The sequence below is a fragment of the Ahaetulla prasina genome, chromosome 7 (genome assembly GCF_028640845.1).
Source record: "Ahaetulla prasina isolate Xishuangbanna chromosome 7, ASM2864084v1, whole genome shotgun sequence".
NCBI lineage: Eukaryota > Metazoa > Chordata > Lepidosauria > Squamata > Colubridae > Ahaetulla > Ahaetulla prasina.
The window spans coordinates 35,162,286-35,186,882 of NC_080545.1; the positions used below are offsets into that span (position 1 = coordinate 35,162,286).

A 24,597-nucleotide genomic window follows, 5' to 3' on the forward strand; every position below is an offset into this window, starting at 1 on the left:
AAGAAAGAGGCAAGCAGCTACACAAACCTACACTGCCGATCAGTGAGGCCACTACAGCCCGTGACATTACTAGCACTTTTCTCTAACAAATTACAACTGAAGCATGTACTATATTGATTTATTTTACGTGTGGCTGAATCATGGGCCTGTTTCTTCATTAACTTCTTTGAATCAGAGGAAAGGGGGTTGGAGAAAGTGTTTTTGGGGGTACAAGCATGAGGATAAATTCAGTCATGATTCCTGCCTTTAACATGGGCCCAAACTCTCCATTTCCAGAAAAATGGTCTTTGCTTTTCTCCCCGCCTCCCTCCCAGTCCGCACTTTCAGTCCAATCCAGAACCCTTTCAATTCCACAGCTCCATTTGTATCTTTCACTACTGCTGGAGCCACAACTGATGTCCAGATAACTAGATCTCCTATCCCCCAATGAGACAAATCATGAAATCCTGGGAATTTAGGCATAACAGATAATGGGCCCCGACTAGTCTCTTTCCTGAATTTCTCTTCCTAATTTCTGCAGTTTTTTACCATTCAAAAAAATCAAATACCATGTCGTTGTAAGTAATAGTTGCGAAGATTCCTCACTTCCTTGCCAAAAAGGGAATCGGAGGAATTCAGAAGGAGGGAGCATCCCCATCTTTTGTCCCTCCTCCCACCACGGTTCTGCCAAGTGCAATAACAATGCAGTCATCATCAGGAGAACGAAATGGGGGCGGCGTGGGGGAGATGGCGGGCGTGGAGAGGGGAAGGGAGAGGGAGCTTCTCCAAGACTGAAAACAGGCGAGTTCCCAAGCAAGCCACACCTGCTCCAGGCTTATCGGGCTAAAGTGCCAGCAGGACTCCGAGCCAAGAGTTGCAGCGGCAGCACGGACATTTTTCCCGTTCGGCCTCTTGCCTGGCTGCTCCCGCCACTCCTGGAGCTGCGCGTGCTCCTCGGGGCGACGGCGACAGAGCACTGACTGCTGCTGCGTTAGTGGGAGAGATTGTGTGGCTGCGACGGGGAAGACGAGACTAGGCGCTCAAGGATGTTCACTGAGCATGCGCCGGCTGAGACTGCTGACTCTGGAGCCTGAGCAACCGAGGAGCTCAGGAAATAAAGAAATAAATCAAGGCATGAAAACACCAGCAAGTAGAAATAAGAAGATCCAGTGAAGGGGGCGGGGTGGGGGCGCTTCTTTTTATCTCCCCTTACTCCATCACCTACAGGTATAGGGGGAACGCCGCGCGCGTGTATGTGTGTGACCCAGGATTTATCTGTCTGAGGAGGGGAGATGCGACGTAGCAGTCGGAGCGGGGTTGGAGGGACCCCCTCCCTCTATTCTTTAAGCTGATCCGGTGTTATGGTGGTTTCTTGGGGGGGGGAGTAATTTTTGAATCAGCTGATGAAGGGAAAAGTCGGCGCCTGAGAGCCGATGTCCACAGCAGGTGAAGCACTTTGCTCTGAAAGCAGACCCTGTGCATCTACTGGCCTCTCGACGCGGTGTCGATGTACATGGAAGAAGGGACTGGAGGTCGGGGGGAGCATATTTCGCGGGGTCGGTGGGTTTATTTGATTGATGGAGGCTCTGCATGTTCGTGTTGATGTGTCTGTTTTTGGAACAATGCTGTCGTGATCCGATCGAGTTCTTGTTTACCGACCAGCAGCAGCAGTCAGGCAAAATTCCTGGATGGTGGAATGGTGGAAGGGCTTTTCCTTGGATGCGATGTTTTAAACCTGAGAAGCAAGGGCGGAGGAGGAGGAATACTACAGGGAAAGGGGTGAACAAGCAGCCTTGCCTGCGCCGCCTTGAATGGCTCTCCCCAAATCCCTGGAAGTAGCAGGACATTTTATTTTAGGTCCAGGAACTGTTTCTGGGAGAGAGCATCAAAACAAATTCAGAAGTTCAATAGTCCAAATATGGATCTTTGCATTTTGTGGTAACCTGGGTGGGAAAGGTCTGAATGAGATGTTATTCCTAGAGTATGTTTCCTAGACACACATGACTATTTCCCTGGATATATTCAGTATTGCTCTGCTTTTCCCACCTCCATATCATAAGAGGACACAAAAGCCCATAAAACACAGGGCTGTCAACTCTTAACACAGGCATTTATTTACAAGTCTGAGGAGGGGTTGAACCCAAATCACTGGAAAGATTGTGTTTCTGTTATCTTTTTCAGGTGGATAAACTAGCAGGGTGTGATTATATCATTTTGGAAGCTGAGTTAGAAAACATATATTCTGCAGGGTTTCTTTTGGATGTATTCCATGCCAGCCCAACATCTGTCTTGAAGCACATCATGTAAACAGAAAGGTGGACATGACAAAGCTATTCAACAGACTTCCTTCCCATTTTATTTTAAAAATATACCATTGTCAACAGTGCTTGGAATTATCTTGTATGAATCCAGCTGTTTGGAAATAAGGAAAGTAAAGGTTTCTTACCTTGCCCAGAGAATTGACTGTAAATAATCTGAGGGATTGTGAGTAAACCTAAAGCATTGCGTAGTAGGTGTGCAGTTCTCACTGAATTTCCCTCAAACAAATAATAGTACTCAACATTGCAACTTCCTTTGGCTCTCCATAAATTAACATGTTGGTTAGCACATCCTAGCATTATTTATATGTTAACTTAAGGCCTAATGGCTTGATTTTTTTTTCTTCCAGATATCTTGATGGCATGATGAATCTGATGGAAGAAAAGAGAACGTACTATGTAACTAAATTCCAGGTCAGACCTGCTTTTGGAATACATTCACAGTAAGATGTATGGATCTATTTTTTTGTTATTCATATATATAGATCATGAGACTTGACTAAGACAACCTTCTTATCTTCCATCCATCTATGGCGAACTACAGCCATGCAGCTGACAACATTTTGCAAAATCTTTCCCCTTTAACAGCATTTTTGAAATTGACTTCTCTGGGATTCATCATAGGAGTCAGTGTAGTAGGGAACCTCCTTATCTCCATTTTGCTTATTAAAGACAAGTCCTTGCATAGAGCTCCTTATTACTTCCTCTTGGATCTTTGCTGCTCAGATATCCTCAGATCTGCAATTTGTTTCCCATTTGTTTTTACTTCCGTGAAAAATGGATCATCTTGGACGTATGGGACTCTCACTTGCAAAGTAATTGCCTTCTTGGGTGTTTTGTCCTGTTTCCACACAGCTTTCATGCTGTTCTGCATAAGCGTCACCAGATACTTAGCTATTGCCCACCACCGTTTTTATACAAAAAGACTGTCCTTTTGGACTTGTTTGGCAGTGATCTGTATGGTGTGGACCCTATCTGTAGCTATGGCTTTCCCTCCAGTATTGGATGTGGGTACGTATTCCTTTATTAGGGAGGAAGACCAGTGTACCTTTCAGCATCGTTCCTTTAGAGCCAATGATTCGCTGGGATTCATGCTGCTGCTTGCTCTCATCCTTCTAGCCACACAGCTTGTCTACCTCAAGCTGATCTTTTTTGTTCATGATCGCAGGAAAATGAAGCCAGTTCAGTTTGTTGCTGCGGTGAGCCAGAACTGGACATTTCATGGTCCTGGAGCCAGTGGTCAAGCAGCTGCAAATTGGCTGGCCGGATTTGGAAGGGGCCCCACGCCACCTACCTTGCTGGGGATCCGGCAAAATGCCAACACCACAAGCAGGAGAAGGCTACTTGTCTTGGATGAGTTCAAAATGGAAAAACGAATTAGTAGAATGTTCTATATAATGACATTCCTCTTTCTCACCTTGTGGGGGCCCTATCTGGTTGCCTGCTACTGGAGAGTTTTTGCAAGAGGCCCTGTGGTTCCTGGAGGATTTCTAACAGCCGCTGTTTGGATGAGTTTTGCCCAAGCTGGAATCAATCCTTTTGTGTGCATTTTCTCCAACAGAGAGCTGAGGCGCTGTTTCAGCACAACCCTTCTTTACTGCAGAAAATCCAGGTTACCAAGGGAACCTTATTGTGTTATATGAAGGAGCATCTGTAAAATCTTTAGTCTTGTGAAAACACTACCCTTCTCTACTAAGCAATTGTGGGGTTACTGTTGCCATGTCTTGAGAAGAAGAGGAGAAGGAAGAGAACAGCATTAAAAGAGGAATGTCAGCAATTGTAAGGATTTGGGCAACAATATTCTGCCATCTTTGCAATAGCTCATCATTAAATCCTATTTTGAAATCTAAATTTATTCCTGTTGACCATTGGGGAGGTTTATAATTAAGGATAAAGGACTGAGCCATTGCCCTAAAATGCTTTGATATGGTTGAAATCTAGGTAATGATTCAGAGTAGCAGGTGCTAAATATATCAGCACTAAATGCTGTATATATACCATGACGTAAAGTAAGATCATCACAAAGATTAGCATTGGACATCTGAATCAATTAAGTTTGACATAAGGTTAATATGTTGATAAAACTAATTTTAGGCATTGGATGACCTTTCAGCTATTTCATATGGTTATTATTTTTTTGAAGACTAAAATCTAGGGACTGACTGAAGTCCTGTAATTGATGGGAAATGATGTGCCATGTAGTGCTGAATTTTCATCCTTTGTTTGTTTAGAGGAACATTCCAAAGCCAGTTCTGTTTTCTAGATTTTTCCTCCCTGCATCTTTTGTTTTAATTAAAGACTTTTAATGTTCTCTGAGTATATTCTTTTTTATTTAAAATTCTTTCATTTTGGATGAAATATTACATGCATATAATTGTATTCTCTGATAGTTTGTTTCCTTTTTATGTCTTTTTTAAAAAGTGTAATTTGATTTAATATTGATTAGACCCATTTTATATTTTCAAAAGCTAGATATCGATTAGATAGGCAACATAAATGAGATTATCTAATTGTAATGTCAAAAAGTAATCCTTACATGGAATATACCACATGTTGCCTTAAGGGATTATCTAGTATCTTCCATTTTGTTCAGTATTTTAGCAGATAAGTAAAGAAAAATGAATTGGTCACTCTAGTCTGTCATTTGGGAATGCATGAAAGATCACTTAAATCCTATTTTTATTCCATGATTCCCCCACATCAGTATGCCTATTGCTAGGATGATATTATTTTTTGCCACTCTAAATGTGTTGCCCATTCTAGTTTGTTCTGAGAAACACAGGCAGTCTATGTGTGTTTATATTTTTAAGACAGCTGTCATGGGAAGACCTCAGCCTTAGTAAGATAACTTTCACAATGTGTAAAGCATTATTCTACTGAAGGCACAGTCTTGTTGATACTTTCTGCACATTTTTGGTGTATTAGTTGTTTCAAATTATTTCAATTTTAACTTGTGAAAGCATATAATATGATTTCTAGTACCTTAGAAAGACATTTGAGTCTGTGAATCTTTCCTTCTTTAAGATACAGATGTGTGGATTTCAATATAAAGTTGCATTTACCAAAATTTATTTGTGTAGCCTGTTAATTTTCCTTGGAATAAATTTTTACATTTTTCCACTTTTATAACCATCCTTTCATTATGATTATTAGTAATATTTTATTAAGTGAGCATGAATTATTAAGAACATAGGCATTCTGGATTATTATTCTTTGAAGTTACTGTATTCCCAACATGTAAAATGCATGAATAATGGGGACCCAGAATTGATAAATGATATTCTCAACTATTCTCATAATTATCCTGTTATCATTTGAATATGTCAGTTCTACTTAGATGCGTTACATGGTATTTGAAATCTAATACAGAGAACATTTAGTTCGTATTAGTTATCCCAAAATATTTTCAGTTATGGTAATACTTGAAGTGCAATATATACATAATTAGATACCCCAGGAATAATATTTTTTAACACACATATAATCAAATAATACAGTTACAGATTAGGGACTAAATATTGAATGCCTAACAGCACCTTTAAATGATCTCATTTGTACTTCATTCTCAAAGGGTTCAAAGGCTAAATTTAGCATGTAGTTTTAAACACTGCAATACTGAATCTTCATCAGTGCAAAAACATTTCATGTCATAATCTCCAAAATACGATGTGCGTGAACTTTCAGAATGCCACTTCATTGTCTGAACTTCATAATACAGTTCGAGTACTGAGATACAAGTCTGATCAAGTCTAATTCCAATAGTATTATTTATTTGCATCCTCCCTTTATTATTTTTACAAATAACTCAAGGCAGTGAACATATCCAACACATCTTCCTCCTATTTTCTCCACAACAACCCTGTGAGGTGGATTGGGCTGAGAGAGAATGACTGACCCAAACTCACCCAGCTGGCTTTCATGGCTAAGGCAGGACTTGAAACTTACGGTCTCCTGTTTTCTAGCCTGGGACCTTAACCACCAGACCAAACTGGCTTTCTTATAATTCCTGAACATTGTGTCTCTTTTTTGCATTTTTTTTACTAGACTGGTATAGGAATATTTTGGCTTATCCATTCAAATAACCACATGTAAAGATTATGGGTATGCCCATTGTACTGTGTGTATTTACATGATTAAATATCTGTGCAAAGGTTTGGAAAATCCCCTCATAATAGTTCAAGTGCTGTTGTGTCTGGCTGCTCTACATGCATGGAACAAAACTTTTATGAATGATTATCTGCACTGGTTCATAGGTCAGTTTTCAAAATGTCTATCTCAAAGGGTAATTCTCAAGTAGAAATTTTTTGAGGAGCTAACAGCATAGAAATAAAAAGTTTCTCTTCCATGTAATAAGGATACATGAAGCTATTCTATTTAAATCTGGCTGCTATGATGAATTAGCCATTAAGTTTTGAACATTAATTATATTCATAAGATATCATTCTCACATTTTAACAATTTAATAAAAGTACAGTTTTTATTGTAAATGCAAACAAATGCAGTCATTTCAAAGGCCAAAAATTTTAAGCTTTCTTTTATTCAGCGGATGGCGCAAATAATGGGAAACTTAAAATTTTGATTATATGATTTGGAAAAGCTAACTGGGCACTGTTTACCATTTATTGGTTTAGGAAGGAAATTTACAGTGGTGAAAAATTAACAACTCAGTCTTATACAGTCTGAGCAACTATGGAACTAGATTGCAACCCAGTTTTTATTTATTTTTTGTTACATGTTTCCAATAAAGTTGCTTTTATTTTGGTCCCAAAAGATGGACAGAGGTACACAAAATAAAATTAAAAGCAAAACATGGTATTTTAATATCTCATTATTACTTGATTAACAAAATGCATTGTAACACAAACATTTAAATACATCTTCTAAAAGGATGATATGCTTAACATGAATTTAAGTGCCTGTGTAGATTACTATTATAATTAGTGCACAAATAGGAGCAGAGAGCAAATAACAAGCCTGCTTTCTTATAACTATGGGACTGTAAGATCTTTACTTTTTGCTAAAAAGGATGTATGCCACTGAAGTGACACATTTTATACTAGTCTGGCATTAATGTTAGATTTTGAATGTCAGCATTTTTGCCTCCCATCCCCACCCCAGCATAGAATGGGAATGTAAGATCATAATGTTATGAATTAAACTACGAAGAAAGACATAAACATGTAGCTTTGGACTGAGCCTAGTTATGCAGAGAATGCAATGTTGTCTTCAAAGGAAGCTCTGGCAGAGCTGGCTGGCTGGGGAATTCTGGGAGTTGAAGTCCACTCCTCAGAAACCAGCCCAGGTTGAGAAACAGTGCTCCATGGGAATCTTCCATCCAATCATATGATGCAGCTCTCCCTGAAAAAGAAAAAGAACACTTTGGATTAGATGAGGGGAGTTAGGCACTTGAAATATTTTCTTGTGTAAAAATTATTGCTTACAAGAATTAACTTTCCTTGTTTAGAATTTCTGAATGAACAGTTCGGTTTAGGAACTCTAATACCTTGCCAGAGCACATTTCCATAAACTGCTAGTATGCTTCATCTTCTGAGAGTGCAATGGAAGAAGTGAGAACTTCAAAGGGAAGTGTCTCTGAGCAAAACAGCTCTGCTTGAGTCCTGTCCCTACTCTCAGATAATTAAAATATATATATAAAATGAAAAATCTCTGACTTAGGCAATAAAAAGATAGTATAAGCCTGTTGAAATTCAGTTTCTCATTCTGCTTTCTTATTCTTTATGGTTTTCCTTTATACAAAACAGCATCAGTTAATTTCTCTTTGTATAATTGAACTTCCTTTAATAGTTCAGACACATGCTTTTAGCATATTCCTGTAAGACAGACTTATAAAACCCTGCCTACCACATGTAGTAGACTGTAGAATCTTTAACCACTAGCTTTCAAGCCTAACTCATCTGAATGTTGTCTGGTAGTTCCTAAGAAACAATTTGCAGTTTTGAAAAACCTCAGTGTGAACGATGCTTTCATTTATTTTACTTATGTTAGACCCACAAAACATACCCCGGCCCATTTTCCAGTTAAATATAATCAGTCAACACACTTGGTATAGCAATAGCAATGGCACTAGACTTATATACCGCTTCATAGTGCTTTACAGCCCTCTCTAAGTGGTTTACAGAATCAGCATAGTGCCCCCAACAAGATGGGTCCTCATTTTACCGACTTTGGAAAGATGGAAGGCTGAGTCAACCTTGAGCCGGTGAGACTCAAACTGCTAGCAGTCAGAAGAATTAGCCTGCAATACTGCATTTTAACCACTGCACCAACACAGTATATATTGTTATTGTTAATGTTTCAATTGAGTTAACTTGGCTTTTAACAAATTAAATAATGAACTTTATAGATTTCAAGGCATCTATTTCAAAGCATTCATTTTCTGATATTCTGGATCTGGACATTAGGTGAAATAACATAAATTGATAAAAGAACAGATTTTTAAACTATTTTTTCCCAATATACAAGTGCTTAAGACTTTTTTCCTTTAACAAACCTGCAACTAAAATACAAAAAACAGGCCCAAATAATGATTTGAGTTGAGAATTATAAATTTAATTTGCTTAATTATAAATTTAATTTGCTTATATTGACAGCTGAAAAAGCATTAAAATGCTTAACTTTGACAGGCATATTTTTTTGCTATCTTTGGGTAGAATAAAAAAACCATCTTTGAGTTTCCTATTCATTAAATTTGGAGCATGTGAGAATATCTTTGATCTACGTAGTAGTTAACAAAGATGCTAAGACCTAATGATTAATTGTAGAAAACTTTAATTACCATTACAATTGTGCTTGATTAATCAACTAAGCCTGTTTTAATTGTACACATCTAAAAGTGTATGACTTCTTCCTATAAATACGTTATGGTTGGCTATTCACAAGCTTACAGTTATGTTCAGCAAATGGCAATGCAAAGAAATATGAAGTCCAGTCTTATGTTATGCTACATTTATAAAATAAATAGCAATAGAACTTAGACTAATATACCGCTTCATAGTGCTTTACAGCCCTCTCTAAACCGTCAACATATTGCCCTCAACAATCTGGGTCCTCATTTTACCAACCTCAGAAGGATGGAAGTCTGAGTCAAACTTGAGCTGGTGAGACCCGAACTGCCAAACTGCTGGCAGTTGGTGATCAGCAGAATTAGCCTGCAGTACTGCATTCTAAGTACCGTGGCTCTGATCAATAAAAATTTATATTAATTTTTTATATTAATTTTTACATTGCTTATTCAGAGGTTCATTTTCCATAATTCACCCACAACACAAATAGCAACTTATTCACAGAAAAAACAATAGAAGTTCAGGTGTTCCAGAACAGCTTTTTAAAAATGTGACTATACTTAAAGAGTATAAGGAATTTATGTTTAACCTGTTTTAGCAACAAATAGATCGAATTATTATGACTAGAATTAACAGAATTCATTTTTCCCTTCTTTTTTCAATCTTTCATTTCAGAGAGAATGAGATGCCAGCAGGGACATTCTGCCAAATATTGACACCTGTTGATCCTCACCATCTAAAGATAGATATCAAGTACTAAATATTTTATTAGCTTAAAGCTCAAAGGAAGCTATTATTTGTACATCCAGTTAACTACAATAGAAATTAAACTAATCATCCATCATCTTTTTGAACTTTTTCCAAAAAAGAAATAATAGCAGATCTATAGTAATGTGTATAGAAATATCTCATTACTTCTAAGCAGGTTTACTTTTTAATTAATATATTTTAAAATCATGTTTTCAGCCTGCTTATTTTTCCTCACAAACCATCCTGGTTTGCCTACAATTTTTTGGATCACTATTGTTTTGTATGACTTTGCCATCACTTTCTACTTAATGAAATTATTTCTCGCATTTTTATCAGACCAATTGTTTAAAAGTAGGAGGTCTTACATTTTTCTACACGTATGGTTTTCTCTCCACTTGCAAAAAAAATTATGATTCTACCTCCAAATTTTTCAGTAGATTCTTTTTTATGACAGTAACACCAATATTTCACAGTATGTGATTTAAATAAATGACAGCTTGAAGATGGAAGAAATACTGTCCTAGTCTTGTTAAATGCTCCCATTCTTTTTGAAGCTTGAATATAAAGAGTTCATTTTCTTTCATTGTAATTCCATGGTTTATTTCTGATGCTCTTGCATATTACATCTTCAAATAGAAACTACAGGTACTCCCAACTTACAACCACAATTAGGACTGGGATTTCTGTTGTAAATCGTTGTAGTCAATAAGTAAGTAAGTAAGTAAGTAAGTAAGTAAATAAGTAAGTTAGTTTATTACAGCCATAGGCCAGAACAAATAAAAAAACCACTCAGTAAATATACAATTAAAAATTCAAGAATAAAATAATACATATCAAATAAAATCTATGATAAAAACCAGTTATCTGTTATGTAACTTAAAATTAAAATACTACTGACATTAATCGTATCTAGTACCGTTCCTAAGATTAAAATACATGATCTAGTTGAATCATAATGTGACTGGACCCAATTTAACAATTATTTTTATGATAAGTAGAAATCCAACTTAACAAATAACGTTTTTGCTGTAATCTGGGAAAAAAGTCAAAATCATGATTGTGTGACCTCACGATGCTGCAACCAGTCATAAATGTGAGCTGGTTGCCAAGTGCCCAAACTGAGATCACATAATTGCAGGGGTGGAGGCAGTGATTGTAAATTCCAATTTAGATCATAAATGGCTTTTTGTATCATTAATTCAAATAATCATTAATTGAATGGTTGTAAATCAAGGACCAGTTATATATTTTAGACATTTATTTGGAAGTTACTATGAGAGGAACAGGGAAAAATTAAATTATTATTCTCTTTCCCACCTCATTCTCTTTCCATTTCTTTTCCATCAAGAGATTAAATGGGATAATTTAATGTCTTGGTCTTGCATTCATTTATCATTTCATTAATAGAGACCAGCTTTTGTAGTTACTAGCGTCTGCTGAAACTTAGATACAAATCTATATTTTTATTAAGTATGATAATTGCCTCAACCAACATCTGTGTGAGGTTTTTTTGTTTTTCATTGTTGCTTATGAAACCTTTCCCCCTACTTTTTCATATCTTCCAACTACTGTCAGGGCTTTTCAGATTGGTTCAATGTTGGCAGAATTTTCTGCCAACATTGAACCAATGTTACTTACTTGTTAAGGAATGACGACTGTCTCCAAGTCTGTTTAAACTTCAGAAATGGAGATCTCTAACTCAAATATTCAGTCATATTCGGAATGACTCCATGTTGTGTATTCAAGGCCTAGTAATGATAGGGATTTTTTTATGGTAGCTATAAACAGGCTGGTGTACAGTGTTGGAAGAAATATCCATCTGGTTCAGTTCCAAGTGGAGAAAGACATTGGAAACAGGGAGGCTGATTGGAAAGATGGTTAATGAAGCAGAACCATCAAGCACATGGTCCTGGTGCAGCTGACCACATGGAGTGGAGAGTGAGGGTGAGGGTTATTTATACTCTCTTTTGGGCCTTGCCCTTGAGCTTCCTGTTCATGTCCAAGAAATGTATTCTATTGGCTGTAATCAGACTCCCATGGGGCCATGCAGGGGTCATAGCTTTCCTTGTAGGTTTTCTGATTCAAGCTTAGTTGAAATTTGCTGGGTGATACAATGAAGAGGCTTGTGTTCTGAAAGGGTATTGAGCAATTCCTATTGTGTCTTAATGGCTTTTCCCGGGTTTGGATCTTGAGGGCTAATCCCATCACCCTGAGGCTGAAGATCTTTTGTCTTGTAGATAGGCTGACCCAGTCCTTCTCAATGGGCACCAAATATCTGCTGGGGGCAGGGAGCTGAAGCTTTGAGTTTCTGTCCCCCTTAAGATTTCTATTTCTCTATTAGGGGAAATATAATATTCTGCCTTTTAATAATTTCCTAAAATATTTCATTCTTCTAGGAGGGGGATGGGTGCTATCTTTATACAACAGGTGAAATAAGTAGTAAGTAAGTAGTCTTCCTGGTAATAGCCAAAATACTGGGTGCCACTGCTGACACTATTTGAATTCCAAGCAAATATGCCACAGAATCCAAATACAATACATTGCAAAAGATTCTAGGGCATATACAATTCTACATGGGGCTCCCCTTGAGGTGCACTCGGAGGCTTCAGTTAGTTCAGAATGCAGCTGCGCGGGTGGCCTTTCGGGTGCACTTTAAGGTTTTGGTTACGATCTTTAAAGCGCTCCATGGCTTAGGGCCTGGATACTTACGGGACCGCCTGCTGTTACTGCATGCCTCCCACCGACCCGTACGCTCTCACAGAGAGGGACTTCTCAGGGTGCCGTCCACCAAGCAATGTCGGCTGGCAGCCCCAGGGGAAGGTCCTTCTCTATGGGGGCTCCCACACTCTGGAATGAGCTTCCCCCGGGCTTACGCCAAATACCTGACCTTCGGACCTTCCGCCGCGAACTGAAGACACATCTTTTCATTCGCGCGGGGCTGGCTTAAATTTTATCGATTTTAAATTTTAAATTTTCTATTACAAATTTTAATGGGGTCTTAGTTTTATATATTTTAAAGTTTTTTAGGCCAATTATAAAATAAGTTTTTTAATTTGTATTTTAAATTGTATATTGTATTGTTTGTTTTTTACTTTTGGCTGTACACCGCCCTGAGTCCTTCGGGAGAAGGGCGTTATAAAAATCGAATTAAATAAATAAATAAATAAATAATATGCTCCTCCCGAGCCTCCCTCTTACTGAGCTTACTTCCAGGGCTTCAAATTGCAAGGGAAGGCTGAGCAAGTAATTTTTCAAATAAGCTTGTCAGACACTATAGAATTTCACAGCCCAATTCACCTCATATGAGTGTTCTTGTGGGGAAAATAGGAGGAGGAAGGTGTGCTGGATATGTTTGCCACCTTGAGTTATTTGTGAAAACAATAAAGGTGGGATAGGTGGTAAAATCATCCATGGGTTGCTAATAGTTCGCTGCACACGCATGCATAAATAGTGCACACCAAACACTCACTGTGAGTGCATGTGCCGTGCACACCAAACGCAAACTGCACACACACGCATGCACAGTGTTCACCAAATGCACATTGCGCATGCGCGCATGCACAGTGCACACCAAACAGGTGCTTCGTGTTGAAAAAGGAGCAGCAAGGGGGGAACAGCTGTGCCGCGCCATTTAGATTCGCTAGAAAGCAGGATTTCACACGGCACAGCTGGTCGTTGGAAATACTGCTTCGGATGAACCAGTAGCCTTTTTTTACTACTGGTTCTCCCGAACTGGTGTGAACCGGTAGAATTTCACCCTGGGTGGGATACAAATAAGCAAATAACAAATAAGGAAAGAATCTTACATTTCTCTTTTGAATCAAGCAGACAATGAACTGAGGCCATCTGCAATAGCCATAAGAACTTAAGAGGATGTTGTTGTTCTTTCTGTGTATATCATTGTGGTTTAGTTTCGTGAACCTCTTGAGTATCATCTAACTGAAATACTGTAAAATTAAATTAATTTTATTAATTTGCCATGGAATTATTGTCAGTACAGTAATGAAAACTCAACAGTCATTAAGTACTACGTGTAGAAAAAGTCAATTTTTAGGGACTTTGAATTTCTATTGGCAATGATATGAATAACTTCATCTACCAGCAACACTTCAATGGATCAATCATTCAGCAAACTATCAAATTTTTATTGTTTTAACCATAAGTTAAGATAGGAAGTGGGAAAAAGTCATAGTTGCAAAAGAGATAATATGCTTACATGATATAAAGCATTCATAATATTTTATTTTTATTTTATTTGTTTATCGAACATGTACAAGGTAGCAAATATAAGTATGAACATAAGCATGAAAAAAAAGGAATTAAATACAGATAAATAGGGACAATAAGACAGAGATGGTAGGCATGCTGGTGCACTTATACACGCCTTCTTAGGAATTGGGTGAGGTCCACGATAGACAGTTTAAGGTTGAAGCTGTGAGGGTTTGAGGATGTAACAACAGTTGGGTAGAACATTCCAGGCATTGCCCACTCTGTTTTCTGCCATCGAGTTTGGAGTGGTTTACCTTGAGTTTGCATCGATTGTTTGCCTGTGTATTATTATTAATATTTTGTAATTTTTTTTATTTTTTAAACATAGACAACACAAAAACCATTTTTTCTGAACAAAATATCTGCCAGGTACATATCAAATCAAATTCGTTATTTTCCAATCCTCTCCATGCCTTCATCAATATATTTTTTTCTCATTTTACCTTTCCTTGTTTACAATCATCTTAAAAATCTAATTGTCTTTAGACCCCATCTTTAATCTTTATCTCTAATAATACTTCTTTTCCCCCTTTACTCTATTGCCATTTATATCAAACCCTTTTATTCCCTCTTGTTTTATGTTCTATTACTTCTTCCAATCAAACATCATCATAAATCATATCTTATATTACAATAACATTTTGTTGGTTGTGTATCATTAAGAGAAAAGAAAATGGAGAAGAAAACAAACATAAATTCACTTAATAAAGTTTTACAGAATAATTTTTCCAGTATCATTATAATAAAAAAGCTATCTTAACCTTCAATTAACTTTTCTCATATTAAACTCCACACTCATAAATTATTATTATTTTTTCTTTCCCCCTCTTATCTTTTTCTCCTTCCTTCTCTTAAATTTCTTCAATTCCTTTATTTGCCCTATATTTCCCTCCACTCTCCTTTTCTTCCCTTCCCCCATTTTTTTCTTTTCTCCACTGATCTCTAAAGAATCTCTTAGCTTTGCAGTTTTTTCCTTCCTTTCTATCACTCTCTGTTCTTTCTTTCCTTTCTTCCTATTTTTATCCAATCTTTTTTGTAGTATTTTTCTATTTCTCCTCTTTCTCTTAATAGTTTCTTTTTTCTTATTGTTTATCTTAATGTAACCTTTTGGGTTCTCATTATGTATCTTTTCCTCTCTCTCTTTGAACTCATTTAAATTTCCACCCTTATTTAAAAATACAACATCAACATTTTTTCTTTTGTCTTCCAGTCCTGTTTCTTGCTTCATGGTTTTTTTGTTTAGTGTAGGTTCCAGTGCTGCTCCAACTTCCTCTGGTTTTTGCTTTCCATATGGTCTTGAAATTATTTCTTTTATTTCTTGTCTAAAAGTCTTATGCATTTTTTCCATCATTTCGATTATTCCCTGTGCCATTCTGTATTTTCAAAATTGTATTTCTTCTTATCCTCAAAGTCAAAGTCAGATAGCACACAGGGAAAAACCTCCCTTTTGTTTTCTCACCAGTCTTATCTTTTCAACAGAGGAATTTTTCACAGTAAAATGTTAGTCAATGTAGTTTCCCCTTCTGCCTGAAGGTGTCTTTTTGGAATCCACAACCTAATCAACAATTAGCAGAAGTATCCTCTTTCTTTCTTTTGTTTAAAATCTCCCTTTGTCCAAGTTCAACTTTTATATATATTCCACTTAGTTCCTAATTGCTTCAATTTAAAATCAATGTTCAAATTTATTTAGGTCCAATTTATAATAGAAGAAAAAGGTCAGAAACATTCCACTTCTTTTCCAAATGTCCCGTCTTCTTCTTCCCTTCTTCCCCTTTCCAATACTAAATTAAAATCCCAAATTTTTCCAGCTTTTTTAAAAAGGGTTTCTTTCTAACCCCCCTTTTTTTGAGGTCTCCGCTTTGATTTAAAAAGTTCCAGATTTCCTCCGTTCTTGGGGTAGTGCTTCTATTTCTCTCAGGTCTATAGTTCTGTATTCCTTATTAATTTAGCTGCTGTTCCACCGCCATAAAATTTTTCCTCAATTATCAGATGAATTTATTTTCATGTGAGTTGGTGTTGCTCACTCACCTGGCTTCAACACTTTGCTCAAGTCACCGCTCCTGTTCAAATTCTTTTCTGGTTGCCCCAGCTTATTGATGGCTGCCGTAGCCACCGCCACTGCCGCTGAGTTGGAGAGCTTTCCTCTAACCTTTGAGGAACTTGCCGGTTTCTCTTGGTCAAAAAAGGTGCCTCTCCCTCTTCACCATCCCTACAGGACGGTTCCGGTCTGAAGACCCCTCAGCAGTGGTTTGTCAGCCCAGGGAATTCACCAAGCTCAGCAGAGCTTGCTCTTCCCTGTCCATCCCCCCGCGACACTCCTGGTTTCTTGTTTCTGCCTGTGTATTATTGAGGTTGAAGCTAAAGAAGTCGTTGACAGATAAGACATCGTAGCAGTCAATTTTGTGTACTATGCTTAGATCAGACTGCTGGTAGCGCAGTTCCAGATTGTCCAAGCCCAAAATTTCAAGCCTGGTGGCAGAAGGGATTCTATTGTGAGTAGAGGAGTGGAGTACACTTCTCATGATATATCTCTGGACCCACTCAATCATATTAATGTCTGATATACAGTGTGGATTCCAGGCAGATGATCTGTATTCAAGAATTGGTCTGGAAAAGGTTTTGTATGCCCTAGTTAACAATTCAATGAATTCAATGTTACCAGAGAAGAAGCTTCATAAAATAAGGTTAACAACTCTTAAGGCCTTTTTGGCAATGCTGTTACAGTGAGCTCTGGGGCTTAGATCGTTTGAGATAAGTACTCCTAGGTCCCTGACAGAGTGAGGGTCATCTACGAGACTGTTTCCTTTCCGCCTAACTTGTATTTGATGTTCTATTTTTTTTTTTTTGCCAATGTGTAGGACAGAGCATTTGTTCGTTGAAATTTGGAGTTGCCAAATGCGCGACCATTCTGACACGTAGTCAAGATTGCTTTGTAGGGCAACAGCATTGTTGGCGGTGTTAAATAATTTTACATCATCGATGAAGAGGATGCAGCTGCTTTTATAGGTCATTGATATAAAACAGAAAGAGTGTGGGTGCTAAGATACTGCCTTGGGGGCACCGCTATTAACTGGTGCTGGATTTGATAGGACCCTCCCTATTTTGACCATTTGCTTCCTGTTTGACAGGAACGTGGCCATCCACTTGTGCAGGGGTTTGGAGATACCGTAAGAACTAAATTTCAGCAATAGTTTGTCATGCACCATAGAATCAAAGACTTTGCAGAAGTCTGTGTAAATTGCATCTATTGCTTCACCCTGGTCAAGATGTGTGGTCCAAATGTTTCTGCAGTGTAGGAATTGCAGATTACAGGACAGATTTTTTTTCTGAAACCAAACTGCTTGTTAGAAAGCAGGTTGTTTGTTTCTAAGTGAAGGGTGATGGATTGGTTTATAATCGATTCCATGACTTTACAGGTGATGTAACACAGTGAGATTGGTATGTAATTTTCTACTAGACTAGGCTCTCCCTTTTTAAAAATAGATATCTCCTTGGCTAATGACCATAAGTCAGGCAGGGAGCTGGTTCTGAAAGATACCTCATAGATTGTGTTTAGAGGCTCAGCTAAGGCAGTGGCAAGCTTTTTCAAGAAGTAGGCACATAATCCATCAGGGCCAATAGATAGAGATGGCTTTAGGTTGCATAGTGTTGTTTCAACTGTTGTAGTAAGACAATTCGTTACGATGCGACTGGGAAATGGGGGGTAGCACCTGTTGCTATCGACAAAGACTAAACTGAAGAACGTATTAAAGAGATTGGCCTTAACAGCTTCATTGTTACAGGCTTCCCCATTAGGCCCTTTTAGGGATGGGATAGATTTTGAGTCTTTGAGTTTGGCATTTATAAAATTGTAGAAGGCTCGGGGGGAGTTGGAGTTTAACAAGTCCTCCTACTGTCTGCAATGGAGATTGTTACATTTAGCATTTATCTGGTGGCATAAGGTTTTGTAGCAGTTTCTACATGTAGCTACCATGTTTCCCCGAAAATAAGACCCTATCTTATATTTTTTTTGAACCCTGAAATAAGCGCTTGGCCTTATTGCCATGCACTCAAAAGCCTGATTGGGCTTATTATCAGGGGATGTCTTATTTTGGGGAAAACAGGGCAGTTTTATTTTTACGCCAAAGACATTTTGGTATATATAGATTAATGACTCTATTGACTTCGAGTAAGAGAGTGTTATAATGGTCTTCTTAGGTATTACAACCTGTGAACAGAAGGTGCAAATCAAGAGATGAGAAGTTAGCCGTTATGAGATTATAGTTGGCTTTTTTATAGTTATAATTCGGAGTTTCATCATTATGACCCTCTATGCAGGGACCCAAGCTGAGACAAAAATCAATCATGCTGTGATCACTGTTGGAAAAAGGTTCTTTAACTTGTAGGCCATAAATCAAGTTTAAGCTATTGCAGAAGATGAGCTCTAAGCAATTGTTGAGCCTAGTGTTGTTTGTTACAAACTGCTCCAGCCCCAGAGTTGTAACAGCATTGTACAGGGTTGTATGTAGAGGTTTGATTGAATATTCATTTAGTGTCCAATTAATAAGAGGCGCATTGAGGTCACCAAGAAAGATGGCACCAGGAAGCTGCCCACTTAATAGTGCAGTTAGCTTGTTCATATGACCAAGGTCATAATCAGGGGCTCTATAACATATCAGGAAATGAAGTGTGGTATTTAGGGATAGTTCACAGAAAATAGTCTCCGGTAGAGCAAGCTCTTGAGTTACATTAATCTTTTTCAGATCTAGGGACTTTTTATAGAAGATAGCAACACCACCCCTCTACGATTGTCACCATCAGAATGGAAAATGTGATAGTCACTTACTGTAATAATGGAGTCTGGAAAGGATACATTCAACATGTCTCACAGACAAAAATAAGGTTGAATAGAAAAAACACACACCAGGAGCCACAAAACCTGGGTGGGCATCGCCAACTCAATGTCACTCACTCCCACCCAGTGACATGACTCTTATGATTTGAAAATAAATGCAAATCTAATCAGTAACGGCATCTTAGTTAGCTCAACTATATTGTCTTGTTTATCAGTTCCTTATAAGTCATTTACATCATTCCAAAATAAATGAATCTGATTCAGATGTAAATGTTATTAAAACAGAGCCACTGAAATCAATGGAACCTACAAATTTTAACTAAAATTAGGTGCAACCAAAAATGGTAAAGCAGGACTCTGAAATCATGATTGGTTGAACATAATCTTGATGCTACTCCTCCTTGGAATAATGTAATGTTAGAGAATAGTGGAAAGGTTCCATATTGCACAAATAAAAAAGCAACCAACCACATTATGATTAGCATGAACAGATAGCAATTCCCTAAAACTGAACTCAATTTTGGTTGATCAGAAGGATCCATGAATATAGCTTTCTTAATGATAATATGGAAGTGGTTTGCAAAAGCTGTCTTCCAAGATTTTTTTTCAATTCTCAATCTAGCCTAACAGCTTTAGTGGTCATCCATCCAAGTACTAACCAGATCTGACTTTGCTTTGGGGTTCTGTTGTTATTGTCATTTTAAAATCAGCATAGGTCAGCTGGGTGCTGCTTTCTAAGCTGGGAATTATGTGTTAACTAAATCAGTTTTTCTATGGTTTGAAGAGCTTTCTTAAGTAAAATTCTTATAACATATTTTTAATACTTTATTTCTGTTTTGGGAGTGATGTTCCATCTGATTCTAGAGTTGTCCTTCATTATTCTTATCTTACTTGCTAGCTGCTGATTCCCTTCAAGGAAAGTAAATATAATTGACCTTAGGGGCAATACCATGATGAAGAAAGATTGTAAGTTTCACATTAGAATACTCCCACAATGTTAATACAATGCTGCGTATATGAAATTGAAGACAGTTCAATTCTTTCCTAGACTCTGAATTTTAGTTTCCAGTTACATGAATAGTAGGTGTTCTTATACATTCACAATTTTGTAGAGTTCAAGGTAGAATTGGGTTAGAAAGTTTTCTGTAAATTGAAGTGTTTATTTCTTCTGATTTTGTTTAGATGTCTTTCAATGCTGGTACATTAGTTGATACATTTGCTGTTTTATTGTACCATACTAATATAACATTTTATTTTTACAGATTTCTTATAGCCTCAAAGGATTTCAAAATCTAGTTGACTGTAGCACATTGTCCACAAATATTACCCTGTTTAATGACAATAGGCCTTTTGCACTGAAATCCAATTCATTATTTCTCATAAAATGGAAGGAGGAGGAGGAGGGGGAAGAAGGAGGAGGAGGAGGAGGAGAAGGAGAAGAATCAAATTTAGAAGGAAGATAGAAAGGAATTATATATAGTAATTTTAATATTATCCTCTCTACTTTATCTATTAAGATTATACATACATAAATTTCAAAGGGTTTCATGACTTTGAAGAAATTCTGATTTGAATTAGTGTTGAACTTAAGTAATGGACAATAAAATCTAAGATTGATTGAAAAGTTATTGAAATACTAATAGTACCTCTCTAAGCCAATGTGCAATTTATTTAAAGAAACGCAGCAGTGATTGTTACACTAATACAAAAAGGGATGGTTCACATAAGCAGAAATTAGTCTGACAATTGTAGAAGTCTCCCTGCAGCCCTATTATTAAATATTTGTATGATGTGAGTGCTGTACTTGTAGAGTAATCAACATGTCCCTGCATCTCTTTGAGACAGAATGTTTGCCCTTCACCTACCCATTTGTTATATTTTTCTCAGACATATACTGCTATGTTGTGTGATTTACAACACAACTTCAACTCAAACATATGGAAATCCAGGCCTAAAAGTTGCATCTTTAGAGAAGACTTTTTTTCAGACGTTTACTTTTCCTTACTTAAGAAACAGGTACACACGAGTTCCCTGCAGGCTGTTCTATGGGTTAAAGTGCTCCTCAATCTAGGTAAAAAGACTACAGTACATCAATTCCCAATTCTTTAATTAATTAATTTTAAATATTAAAGTTTCTGATAAATTAATAAAGGCTATGTCACTGATGGCTAACCTTTTTGCCATCACGTGCCAGGAGTGGGGGGGGGGGTGTCACGTGCACCTGTGCCCACACCCATAATTCTATGCACCCTGCCCCCGCACATGCGCATGCTTCCCCCGTTCCCCCACCCCGCTCCTGCCATGCGATGGCACAGTGGGCCCAGTATTGCCAACTTCTGGTGGGACTGGAAGGCCTGTTTTTCTCTCTCCCCAGGCTCCAGAGCCTTTCTAGGAGCTTTGGGAGGGTGAAAACTGCCTTCCCCACCCCCTGGAAGTCCTCCGAAGGCCAGAATTGACACATTTGCCAACTTCCAGTGGGACTGAAAGGCCTGTTTTTTGCTCTTCCTCAGGCTCCAGAGCCTTTCTAGTTGGACTGGAAGTTGGAAAATGGGCCGTTTCCAGCCTCCATAGGGCCTCCGGGGAGGTGGGGTAGGGAAGGCCATTTTAACCCCCCCTCCCCGGCTCCTAGAAAGGCTCTGGAGGCTGGGGAGAACAAAAAATGGGCCTTCCAGTCCCACCAGAAGTTGGCAAATGGGCCATTTCTGGCCTTGGGGGCCTCTGGGGGGGGGGAAGGCCGTTTTCACCCTCCTCAAGCTCCTAGAAAGGCTCTTGAGGTTGGGGAGAGAGAAAAATGGGCCTCTCCCCCCCCCCCGAGGCCTTCCAGAGGCAGGAAACAGCCTGTTTCCCTACTTCTGGTGGGCTCAGAAGGCCTGAAAATTAGCACATGCCAGAGCTGAGCTCACGTGCCCACCGATATGGCTACGCATGCCATCTGTGGCATGCATGCAATCTGTGGCACACATGCCATAGGTTCGCCATCACGGGCCTATGTGATAAATCTATGCTATACTTTGGTTTGTCTTTAAATTGCAACTGTCAATTTCTGATATTTTTGGCTGCATTATGATAATTGATTTTCTGATAGGGGTTTGGAGTCCAATTGCACAGCAATGGACACCCTCAGCTCTATGCCTGTCCCACACAAGGATATGATAAATCTATTTTTTTTTTGTCAACCCATGTATTTCCATACACTGTAAGTAGGTCCAAAGAATACAGATATTAAAAAATATTAATCCTCATCAAAGTCAAATTAACATGTGTTAATCATCCCCAGAATATAGCAATTTTAGGACATTGCAGAATATAGTTTAGTAAAGCATACTTCTCAATGTATCTCCAACAACAGGATGGTTTATATCTATTGGACCTGATGGTCTATGTGCATATTTCTTAAAAAAACTTTCCATTAATATAACTGAACCCCTAAGTATTATCTTTGATAAAGCTTTCACTACCAGTTCTCTTCCCAAACTTTGGTCACTAGCCACAGTCATCCCCATCCTCAAAAAAGGAGACCCCAGCTTAGTCGAACACTACAGACCGATCTCCCTTTGCTGCGTCACCTGCAAAGTCATGGAATCTATCATCAACCAATCCATTACCTCACACTTAGAAACTAACAACCTACTCTCCAACAAACAATTTGGTTTCAGGAAAAAGTTATCATGTAACTTACAACTTCTCCACTGCAAAAACATATGGACTTCAAATCTAGATCAAGGCAAATCAATAGATGCAATCTACATAGACTTCTGCAAAGCTTTTGACTCAGTAGTACACGATAAACTTCTCCTTAAACTAACATCCTATGGCATCTCAGGACCCCTCCACAAATGGATATCTGCTTTTCTGTCTAACAGACAACAAGTGGTCAAAATTGGCAATGCTTTATCAAATCCTGTTCCTGTCAAGAGTGGCGTTCCTCAAGGCAGCGTCCTTGGACCAACACTCTTTATTCTATACATTAATGATCTTTGTGACCATATCTCAAGTAATTGTGTTCTCTTTGCTGACGATGTCAAACTATTTAACACCACAGACAACACTTCTATCATTCAAAACGACCTTGACCATCTAACCGCTTGGTCTAAAATTGGCAGCTCAAATTTCAACCAGCAAATGCTCAGTCTTACATATAGGAAAAAGAACTCTAAAACTAAGTACATACTAGATGGACATTACCTTACAGACGACCCCATCCCGTTAAAGACCTTGGAGTTTTCATGTCAAATGATCTAAGTGCCAAAGCCCACTGCAACTACATAGCAAAAAAGCTCTAAGAGTTGTAAACCTAATTTTATGTAGCTTTTTCCAAAACACCTCACTACTAACCAGAGCATATAAAACATTTGCTAGACCAATTCTAGAATACAGCTCACCTGTTTGGAACCCTCACCACATCTCTGACATCAATACAATTGAGCGTGTCCAGAAATATTTTACAAGAAGAGTTCTCCATTCCTCTGAAAACAACAAAATACCTTATCCCACCAGACTTGAAATCCTAGGCTTAGAAAACTTGGAACTCCGTCGCCTTCGACAAGACCTAAGTTTAACTCACAGAATCATCTATTGTAATGTCCTTCCTGTCAAAGACTACTTCAGCTTTAATTGCAATAATACAAGGGCAACCAATAGATTTAAACTTAATGTAAACCGCTTTAATCTAGATTGCAGAAAATATGACTTCTGCAACAGAATCATCAGTGCTTGGAATACTTTACCTGACTCTGTGGTCTCTTCCCATAATCCTAATAGCTTTAACCAAAAACTTTCTACTATTGACCTCACCCCATTCCTAAGAGGACGCATAAGCGCACAAACGTGCCTACCGTTCCTGTCCTATTGTTTTTCTTTTCTTCTTCCTATATATGTTTATATGTGTATATACTATATAATCTTTTTGTATGATGTTGTGACAAAATAAATAAATAAATAAATAAATTCTTTTTCTATAGAAACATAGTAGGATCCAATAAGACTGAACTTTTTTTTAAATATGATACAATATTAAGATTTAATTAAAAGATTACCATTTGTTTAAACAAAAGATAGCTCCTCAATTATTTCTTCTATTCAACTTTTACAATTGGCATCAGATTAATTTAGTGATAACAACTATTTATAAAAACTAATTGTGGGATTTTTTAGTAATCCAGTTTAATAATTTATGTGTCTGTTAACCTGAAAATACTGGTGAGAGTTTTTATTCATATATACATTCAAAGAGGTTGATCATAAAAGATCAAGATAAATTTGATAAATAAATAAATGCAACTCCTCAGCTGCTGGCTACAAGTTGAATATTTGCCACAATCACTGGACACTCCTTGCCACTAGCTTTCAGCAATGGAATATCAGCATTAAAGATATTAAAGTGACTCTATCAGAGAATATTCCCCTTATGATGACCCACAGGATCATTCATGACATACTAAATCAGGCCTGCACCTCTCCTAGGGGATACAAGAAGAATGAGAAATGCCAAAGTGACCAATGCTGCTTCTGTCCTGTGCCTGGTCCTGAATTCTGACTGAAAAGGAACTATGTAATCTGTTTTATATAGGAACTCTGTAGTGGATTCACCAAAATCTTTCCAACAATCTTCCCTTAAATGGAAAGTTGTAGATTAGATAAACGT

At 37.9% G+C, this 24,597-nt stretch overlaps 1 protein-coding gene across 2 annotated transcripts; it reads left to right on the plus strand.

The window, feature by feature from the left end:
- The first annotated feature begins 752 nt into the window (after nucleotides 1-752).
- GPR85 (G protein-coupled receptor 85) lies at nucleotides 753-21,549 on the plus strand. 2 transcript variants are annotated; one of them, XR_009155947.1, is made up of 3 exons: nucleotides 775-1,206; nucleotides 2,648-2,711; nucleotides 9,776-21,549. XR_009155947.1 is itself a non-coding variant. In XM_058189739.1 (2 exons), the coding sequence occupies exon 2, from the start codon at nucleotides 2,828-2,830 to the stop codon at nucleotides 3,938-3,940; it is 1,113 nt and encodes a 370-aa protein (XP_058045722.1). In that variant the 5' UTR covers nucleotides 753-1,206; nucleotides 2,648-2,827; the 3' UTR covers nucleotides 3,941-4,702. The 2 variants fall into 2 exon arrangements, 1 of the variants encoding a protein (XP_058045722.1); XM_058189739.1 differs by lacking the exon at nucleotides 9,776-21,549 and having other exon boundaries at nucleotides 753-1,206; nucleotides 2,648-4,702.
- The last annotated feature ends 3,048 nt before the right edge of the window (nucleotides 21,550-24,597 follow it).

Bases quoted from the DNA above. Each gene is read 5' to 3' on its own strand.
- GPR85 (XM_058189739.1), top strand. From the start codon at position 2,828: ATGGCGAACTACAGCCATGCAGCTGACAACATTTTGCAAAATCTTTCC.